General features: G+C 36.1%; 1 protein-coding gene across 1 annotated transcript in view; it reads left to right on the plus strand.

The window, feature by feature from the left end:
* Positions 1–5,292, plus strand: part of COL3A1 (collagen, type III, alpha 1) — a 44,634-nt gene extending 39,342 nt beyond the window's left edge. Inside the window, exons 48-51 of the mRNA XM_006864035.1 lie at positions 402–693; positions 1,663–1,850; positions 2,656–2,898; positions 4,205–5,292. Of these exons, the coding sequence (XP_006864097.1) occupies positions 402–693; positions 1,663–1,850; positions 2,656–2,898; positions 4,205–4,351 (870 nt within the window). The 3' untranslated portion in view covers positions 4,352–5,292. The remainder of the gene's footprint in view (positions 1–401; positions 694–1,662; positions 1,851–2,655; positions 2,899–4,204) is intronic.
* Positions 5,293–10,417: the final 5,125 nt, after the last annotated feature.

Below are 10,417 nucleotides of genomic sequence, written 5' to 3' on the forward strand. Positions count from 1 at the left end.
CCCAGATTATACACATGGCAACTGACACACAAATAAGTGAAATGAAAAGCTCAAAGAAACAAAGCTAGATTCTGGGGTCAAAATCTAGAGATCCTGGTGTTATCTTTTGAGCCATGGCAGCTTTAGAACTGTGCTTCATGAATTATTTGCATTTATACAAAAGGAAAATCTGATAGAATAAAATTTGTGAGCTTACATCTCTTACTCCTATATAATAGAGCACTACTAATTTCATGGTAGCAAATTAAAGTTATTGTAAATTATCATTTGATCACATAAAAATCCAAATAAAATAAATCTATACAACAACATGTTTAATGCATTCTCTTGTGATAACAAACATTCTTTTGGTGGAGACCAAACAAGTACACCTCGGTGATGGATGTTCTTACCCTTCCTAGGGCTCCCCTGGCCATCCAGGACAACCAGGCCCTCCTGGACCTCCTGGGGCCCCTGGGCCATGCTGTGGTGGTGCTGCTGCCATCTCTGGTGTTGGAGGTGAAAAGGCTGGTGGGTTTTCCCCATATTATGGAGATGACCCAATGGATTTGAAAATCAACACTGAAGAGATTATGTCTTCACTCAAATCAATTAATGGGCAAATAGAAAACCTCATTAGCCCTGATGGCTCTCGCAAAAACCCTGCTCGGAACTGCAGAGACCTGAAATTCTGTCATCCTGAACTCCAGAGTGGTAGGTTGGGGAGTCTTTCATGCTCATGGCAACAGAATTACAGAGAGAGCTGCTTATAGTATAATTTGAGGAAGAGAAAACTTTTTCTAAGAATGGAAGTATTTTCTAACAGGAATAATACTTTTTGTATGTTAAATTGAAACTGCTTGGCAGTATTTTAAAAAGTGAGCTTTGCTAGTGAACTAAAAATGTCGTATAACTAACTTAAAAGATTACAGATACAGAAAAATGTAAATATAATTTTATAGCAATGTTAGCACAATTCAGTTTGGTATGAAGATTATCATACAGTTACGTGACTAATAAAACAACCTATACTAGATATATATGGAATATAAGGCAAGCACAATTTACAATTTAAATGTTGATCTAAATTCTTTCTGTTTTTGTTTTTTTTTCAAATTAATTGGCAGTTCACTGGAAAATGCCAGAGTATTGCATAACATTATATACAATAGTCTAATAGTCTAGAGGTTTGCATATATGGGATTAATTCTATTTTAAAGGCAAGATTATTTCAAACTTTCAAGTGCCTTCACAGGGAACATTGTTTTTTCATTGAGTAAGTTCTGGAAGTTAAGATAGAGGATAACCATTAAATACAGAAATTTTATGGTTAGACATTTTTATATAAATCCAGGTTAGACTAGTAAGTCATCTTTTTAAAAAAAAAGAAAATACTGTATGCCATTCAAAATGTCTTAGCTTAATATATCATTAGTGCTCAAAGTCAAAATGTTATTTTTATTTTTATGCTTTCTAATTATTATAGCTAGTGTTTAATACTTCACCAATTCCACCTGAAAATACTTCTGTATAATGATATAATTTATAAACATCTGAATGACAAATATATTAACAATCAACTTGATGAATACCTTAACAGGTCAACAAACAAAATCATTCAGATCCAAATCTGATTACTGTATTTTATAACCAATTACCATTTTCTGTTTTGTAACAATTCAGGAGAATATTGGGTTGATCCTAACCAAGGTTGCAAGTTGGATGCTATCAAAGTATTCTGTAATATGGAAACTGGGGAAACATGCATAAATGCCAGTCCTTTGAATGTTCCACGTAAGAACTGGTGGTCAGAATCTGGTACTGAGAAGAAACACATTTGGTTTGGAGAGACCATGGCTGGTGGATTTCAGGTGAAAAATAATGTATTTAGCTACATCATCCTGATTTACATGATTTTTGTTGCTTCTCCTATTTATTCATCAAAAAGCTAAGTTAATTAATATGAGTCAGGTGATTGTATATATTCACTTAACTACACTTTAGTAGGTGTGCTGCTAAGAATAAGCACTGAATTGCTCTCTGCAGGTTAGTGGTTCAAACCCAACAGCTGCTACTCAGAACCCCTATTCTGTACCTACTCAAGGTGCTTTGTCTATTGTTAAAAGTAAAGCTAGATTAAATTATACTTTACATTCCAACACTTTTATTTTAATTATTAAAGCCTATCTATTCTAATATGATAGTTTATACATGTGACTAAAATATATTATGGAGTCTCGGTGTGGTGCTGTAGGATAAGTACTTGACCATAATGTTGGTTTGAACCACAAGGTAGGTGGTTAAAACTGACCAGCAGTTCCTCGGAAACTCCATACAGGGTCACTATGAGTGGAAACCAACTCGACGGCACTTAACAACAACTTACATATAAAATATCCAAGAGTGTTGCTTTAGGCTAAGCACTGGTCCATTTGTACCACAAAGGTCGGTTTGTACCACAAGGTCGGCAGTTCAAACTCACCAGCCACTCCTTGGAAACAGGGTCGCTATGTGTCGGAACCAACTTGAAGTCACTTAACAATAACAACAACATATGTAAAATATTCATATCTAAAGCCTGTGAATAATCAATATTATAATGGCCATATCAGTAACTCATATTCTTGCAGTTACAACTAAAATGTTTGATCAAGCTTTATTTGTTCCCTATTACAGTTTAGTTATGGCAATCCTGAACTTCCTGAAGATATACTTGATGTCCAGCTTGCATTCCTCCGACTTCTCTCAAGCAAAGCCTCCCAGAACATTACCTACCACTGTAAGAATAGCATTGCATACATGGATCAGGCCAATGGGAATGTAAAGAAAGCCCTGAAGCTGATGGGGTCAAATGAAGGAGAATTTAAAGCTGAAGGAAGTAGCAAATTCACATACACAGTTCTGGAGGATGGTTGCACTGTAAGTAACAACATTTTTATAAACATAATTCTTAATGAAGTTAGAATTTCTAGTTTAATAAAACTATTTTGAAAAACACATATAAGAGGGTTGCAGAATCTACTTGTTCACAAAAAGTAAACAGTAGATCTTAAATTGTCATAACTTTGAAATTCTTTAAGGATCTGGCAAGAGCTATGTATCCTCTCATGTTTGTTTTAAGAGAAACTAATCATATACAAATATAAATAAAAATCACATCTGAAGATTAAGAGGTCCCTCCAATCCATCTGTGGAATCCCTGAATATCTTTGAAGATCAGAATTATGAATTATGCTATTTTCTGAGAATTAAGCTTTATTCTATTTTATAAAAATTTGCTGGCACACATGGAAAAGTTAAAAGTATAGGAGATATGTAAGACATATATAAACAAACAATAGTGCCTTTTATGAGTAATTCATGTCTCAAGAGAAAAGAATCTCTTCTATGAGTAAAAGATGGTAGACACACGAAGGGAAAACTTATATTATGTGTTTAGAAATAATGTTAAATATTTAGGAAAGAAAGAAAATATTCCTTGAAAAAATAAATATTTTAAGCAGTAATAAAAAGATTAGGATAATATGCTTTTGATAAACAGCCAAATAAATCATTTATATAATGAATACTTTGATTTTGATAGGGTTCTTAATCTTTGATTTTGATTATTCAAAATAGCATTCTACTGAAAACATATTGATGCAATTTCTGATTGAGTATACATTTTCTTCACCCATGTTGACCTGCCTCCAGATGAAAACCAATTGAAATTAAAGCAATTGAAATTTAAATCCATAATACAGACTTTACCAAATAATCAGGAATCTGGATGGATTCCATGTGGCTTTAAATTTTTAGTGAGATCAAAAATTTAATTAATTAAAATTTTAATTTAATTTTAGAGATTAAATTCATATCAATGCTCTGCTATTTTGGGCCAGACGGGAAAGTCACTTTTAATATCCCATTGTGAGTGAACAATCACTTCTTAGGAAAGTGGCTATAGTACTGATGTGACTCAGACATTTCTAAAATGATCTAGCCTATGTTGATTACCCTGTTGCATTTTAAAATGCCACAAGGTCTTTTAGTTAATAACATGATTTGCCATATTGAAGAATTACAGCTTTGAATACAATCCTTATATGTATGGAAAATAGGTATGGCAAGCTGGCAACTTCTCTAGAACAGCACTTTTTTTTTTTTTTTTTTACTTTCCAGTCAGAGCAACTGCTTAAGTAATTATAATGTAATTATTACTTACATTTTCTGTTTTTTTTTACAGAAACACACTGGGGAATGGGGCAAAACAGTCTTCGAATATCGAACACGCAAGGCTATGAGACTACCTATTATAGACATTGCACCCTATGATATTGGTGGTCCTGATCAAGAGTTCGGTGTGGACGTTGGCCCTGTTTGCTTTTTATAAACTAAACTCTATCTGAAAACCCAGCAAAAAATTTCACACTCCATATGTGTTCCTCTTGTTCTAATCTTGTCAACCAGTACAAGTAACCAACTAAATGCCAGTTATTTATTTCCAAAATTTTTGGAAAAAATATAATTTGAGAAAAAAGGATTTTTTTTTTTTTTTTTTTTGCTGTTACACCAAACACAATTCAAATGCTTTTTGTTCTATTTTTTTACCAATTCCAATTTCAAAATGTCTCAATGGTGCTATAATAAATAAACTTCAACACTCTTATAAAAACACTGTGTTACATTATTTGAATCCTAGCCCATCTGTGGAGCAATGACTATGCTCACTAATAAAAGATAACCATTCATTCTGAATAGTCAAACATGAAATTTTAAAGACCTCCCTGTTTCAACTACCTCAACCTGGTCAGAAGTACAGATGAATTCTGAGTCCCAAAAGAACAAAAAAAATTGTATAAGTTGCCAGCATTTTGAATTTCATTGATTTATTTCCTAAAATAATGGTAGGGGAAAAGGCTAGAGGGTAGTGCAAGAATTTAATTATTTTAGTCTTGGATAGCAAATACTTTTAAGGTGCTTCTCTCTTTTCCTGTCATTGCTGGTCAAGATTACCAATATCTGGGAAGACTTTAGAGACACATGTTTTGGTGCTAATTTCCTTTCACTTTTAAAACTCTAGATCAGAATTGTTGACTTGCATTCAAATATAGGTGCACATGTTCATGCATGTCTCCTGTAAAAAAGTTTGATTGGCATGCCACTTCAGAGTACTCTCTTCATTCTGCAAAAGTCAACAACAACAAAACAAAACAAATTATGCATTTGTCACAATAACATGGAGAATGTGTTGAAATTTGAAACTTTGTAAACTTGTATGTGGTTGTTGATCTTTTTTCTTACAGACACCCATAATAAAATATCATAATGAAACATTCCTGTTTTTTGTCATTTTCATAGATTTAACAAATGCACGTCTACACTCAAGAACCTTAGCCACTTTCTTTTTTTTTTTTTTTTTAATGTTTTATTATGAATTATGTAATAGTTTACATGGGAGAACATTAACTTTATACCATCCTATCCTATATTGTTTCATTGCCATGGTTACAATCTCCTCAATGCATCATCAAGCAACCAAAGGGTATACACCGCAAGCTTGCCCACTGGTCATCAGCACACAGCCCCTCTCCCTCTCTGGTTCTAAAGTCCCCAGTTGCTCCATCTCTCCATTACATCATCTCTGCCTCCACCTCTGGTGTCAGTGTTTCTTTGGGTAGGGTCCAGCACTCCTCTTTTCTCCCTTGATAGTGCCGGGGCTTCTGCTCTTGGACTGCAAAGTCAACCACTCCCCTCCTTTTGATACAAAATATCTACCTTTCCATTTCCAACCCTCACAGTGAGTCCTGATAGCAATTATTCACGATTGTGCCACATGAGCACCATCCCCATCTCCTTTCATCAGCCCCGCCAGACAGACTGGATACTACTCTGTGGAGATTCTACCTTCCTCCATTCCCTCTGAATCCAGGCTACCTATTGAAAGCTTGTAAGCCAGTCACTTCTTGCCTTTGTAGTACCCCCATCCAAGTTGCCCATACCTGTCTACTCTGTGTGTGGAGGGTGTGGGAATGATCCTCACTGTAAATATTTGTTCCCTCTTTTGAGCTACTGCATCCGTAAGTGTAGGTCAACGTCATCAAATTGTATCAGATTACTCTTTTTTTCCTTTTCTTTTTTCTTCTAGTTGAGTACTGATAATTCAGCCATTGAAACCAGGTCAAGAGGGTATTATCTGCAAGTATGGGTGTTCTTGTACATATGCCCTCTCGTTTTATCACCTGGACACTTCACTCTCCACTCTAGTACTCTGTGGCTATGTCATTGACTCTGGGCCCAAGAGTTCCCAGGTCTTGCCATACTGCTGGACAATCAGGTCTCCACCCGGGTTCATAGAAGTCTATTGAACATGGTAGGGCTTAGCTCACAGCTTCATTGCTGTTTTTCCCTCCCTTCCCCTTATCGCTAGCCAACGTGGTCCCAGTCAGAGCACATGTCTGCTAGTATATTCCCATTGAGTCTTAGTCTTGGAAGGGGCTTAAGAACCTTAGGAACTTTCTTGACAACCATATTGAATTCTAATATATGAAATTTGTAATGCTCAGATGCATTAGGGGAATAACCTATGTTTAGATTAGAGATAATATTCACTGGAGAACCATGTAGCTTTTTCTAGGTCATACTTAATGGAATGCTTAATACATATTGGAAACTGAGGGTATTCTGTTGGAAAAGGGGAACGTTTGAAAATGGTAGCATAATAAATTATATATATATGGAGCTCGGTAGCATAGTGGTTACGAATCAGGCTGCAAACCTCAAGGTCAGCAGTTCAAAACTACCAGCAGTTCCACGAGTGAAAGATGAGGCTTTCTGCTCCCGTAAAGATTTACAGCCTTGGAAACTCTGGGTAGGGTCGCTATGAGTCAGAACTGACTCCACATCACAGAGTCTTGGTGTGGTGCTGTGGGTTAAAGCACCAGACTGCAAAAGCGATTGAACTACAAGGTCGGTGGTTCAAGCTCACCAGTCGCTCCTTGGAAACCCTATACAGGGTCGCTATGGGTTGGAACCGACTCGATGGCACTTAACAACAATAACAATACACACACACATACATACATATATATACTATTATATAGAATAATAAAGGTTTTCTCAAAAGGGGAGTAATCAGAGACAAAGATAACTCACAATTTATCATGAAATCAATTGGGTCTGCCAAAACAAGCCAATACTAAGAATTTTTATAAATTTAGGCTTAGTCTACCATAACCATACACTGGCTCACTATTTTCTTGGATCAGCTATTTCTCCACCACTATATTCTTAATCTTGAGTTACTATAAATAAAAATAGTAAGGTCTTGCACATTTGGCTTTATATAGAGAGAAATTCATCCATTCCATATATTGTTAGAAATAATAACAAGAATACAAATCCTATCAGTCAGTTGTCAAAACTCTAATCCACTTAGCCTCTAACCCAGAGGATACCAATGTTAGCAGTTTCAAAGAAGCATTTCATGTATATACACATACACACACACGAGAGAGAAATAACTACTGACCAATTGTTGTTGCTAAGTACTGTTGAGTAGATGCTGACCCATAGCAACTCTATGTAGGGTTTCTGAGGAGCAGCTGGTAGGTTTGAACAGCTGACCTTGGGACTTTCAGTCCAGTGTGTATCCTATAGCACCACACAATTGTTGTTGTTGTTAAGTGCCGTTGAGTCGGTTCCGACCCATAGTGACCCTGTACAGGGTTTCGGAGGCTGTAAATCTTTACGGGAGCAGAAAGCCTCATCTTTCTCCCGCGGAGCGGCTGGTAGTTTCGAACTGCTGGCCTTAAGGTTCACAGCCCCATTCATAACCACTACACTACCAAAGCTCCGTTATTATTAAGTGAGTCGAGTCAGTTCTCCAACTCATAGCAACTCTGTATAGGGTTTCCAAGGGACAACTGGTGAGTTTGAACTGCCAGCCTTGTGTTTAGCAGTCTGCACCAGGACTCCATAGTCAATAGTATGAATTAACAAATTTGATCAGTTTGAGTTTTATTTTAGACAAAGGGAAATACATGAAATATATTCTCTTTCCATTTTAATTTAGATAGAGGGTAGCTTATTTAGTATATATAGATCTAATATTATTGTAGTCTAACAGCGTAGTGTTACGAGTCGGGCTGCAAACCGCGCAAAGTCGAAACTACCAGCTGTTCCTTGGGAGAAAGATGAGGCTTTCTGCTCCCGTAAAGATTTACAGCCTCGGAAACCCTGTACAGGGTCGCTATGAGTCGGAATCGACTCAACGGCACATAACAACAATATTCAAATTAATGAATAAGCTATAGTTAAAATGTGTACGTTTGTTTGATTTACTTCCTTGTTTCGATTTGTTTGCTGACAACCATGGAAATCTTAAGAAATTCTGTCAGGGAGTCTCGATTTGGATTAGAAGCCACAAGGGTCATACATAGGTTTTACAATTTGGGTTTAGGCATGTTACTCTTAAATCTGACAAATCAGAACCAAACACTATATTAATTTCCTAGGGTTTCCGTAACAAGGTATCATAAATGAAATGATTTAAAACAACAAAACAAGTTTATTCTCTCCGAGTTTGGGAGGCTAAAAGTCTGAAATTAAGATGTCAGTAGGGCCACGTTCCATTTGAGGATTTGGGCAGAATCCTGTCTTGACTCTTCCTAACTCTGTTGGTGACCACATTACTGGGAGTTCTTTGATTTATAGATGCATCACTCCAGTCATTGTCTCCCCTTCTGCATGGCCATCTTTCTTTGTATATGTCCTTGTGTCTTCACGTGGCATTTTTTGCTCTGTTCTTATAAGCACACCAGTCATATTAGTTAGGGATCTCAGAACCTCATATTAATGAATTATATCTACAATGACCCTATTTACAAATAAAGTTGCATTCACAAGTCCTGGGGATCAGGACTTCAACAAATCATTTTAAGGAACACAAATCAATCCATAACTCATACGTAATAGATTCAATGTGCTGATAGTTTTATTAGTTTTCTATTGCTGCTGTAACAAGTTACTATAAACAAGTTACTAAAACATCTACTATTTGGTATTTCTGGAGATCCGAAGTCTGAAGTGGGTCCCTGGGCTAGGGTGAATGTGTCAGTAAACCTGCATTCCTTTCTAGAGGTTGTAAAAAGGAATATGACATCTTGCCTTTTCCAAGAGGCTGCCCACTTTCTTGGACTTAGGACCCCTTTAACTTAAAAATCAGCAGTGGTCAGTTGAGTGTCACATTACATCACCTGACACTAACCCTCTTTCTTCCCTCTATCCGTTATGTAGATCCATGTGATTTCAATCAGGAATAAGGTCAGTTTGAACGGCAAGGTACATGGTTAAAACTCACCAACTGCTCCTCAGAAACCCTATACAGGGTCACTATGAGTGGAAACCAACTCAACAGCACTTAACAACAACAACAACAAATATATAAAATATCCTAGGGTATCACTGTAGGATAAACACTGGTCTACAAGGTCAATTTGTATCAGAAGTTTGGCAGTTCAAACTCACCAGTAACTCCTTGGAAACCCTATACAGTGTCCCCATGAGTCAGAATCAACTTGATGGCATTTAACAAAAACAACAACATATGTAAAATATTCATATAATATACATATATGAATAATCAATATTATAATGGCCATATCAGTAGCTCATGTTCTTGCAGTTACAACTAAAATGTTTGCTCAGTTTTATTTGTTTCCTAATACAGGTTAGTTATGGAAATCCTGAATTTCCTGCAAATATACTTGATGTCCAGATAACCTTCCTATTTTAAAGTCAGATGATGAGCAACCTCAATTCTATTTGCAGTCTTAATTTCTCCTTGATATATAATATAATATTCTCACAGCTTCCAGGGATTAAGATATGTATGCATTTGGAGGAATAATTTTTCCTCCTATAATGCCTATGGTAATGATTCAGAGAACAAGGAGAAAAGAGAACCAATTTTTTGTGTGTGTTTACAGCTGTAGTAGGGGCAACAATAGCTGGATTTCAAAAATAAAAGTTCAATCAGTAGTGGCAGAAATAGCATTTAATTCCTCTTATTAATGATCACTTCACCAGGCTGATTCTGGGGCATCACTCTGAAGGTGGTTCAGAATGCCTAGCATTTGATTCTGTTTATGTGTTTCTCTGAATTTAAGAGAAAATCTATAAATTACATTTGTACTTAGGTCAGTAAAAGTTGGTTTATGCTATTTGTTACTAGTGTACGAGGAGAGTAAGTCAAAAAGCATTACTAGAGTTCCAGTTAATATCTGCATAGGTTTATTCCCAAAACTATGTGATTAAAAACATGTCTCCGTGATCAGTGGTTGGCTACAGACAGGTTAACTCAATAATATATTTGTTGCTGGCTAGTTAGCACCCACTCATCTGTCAGTTTGTAGTATTGTGTTGTGTGTTGTGAATTGGAAGTTATGTTACTGATACA

This window comes from Chrysochloris asiatica, unplaced genomic scaffold (genome assembly GCF_000296735.1).
Source record: "Chrysochloris asiatica unplaced genomic scaffold, ChrAsi1.0 scaffold00059, whole genome shotgun sequence".
Classification (NCBI taxonomy): Eukaryota; Metazoa; Chordata; class Mammalia; order Afrosoricida; family Chrysochloridae; genus Chrysochloris; species Chrysochloris asiatica.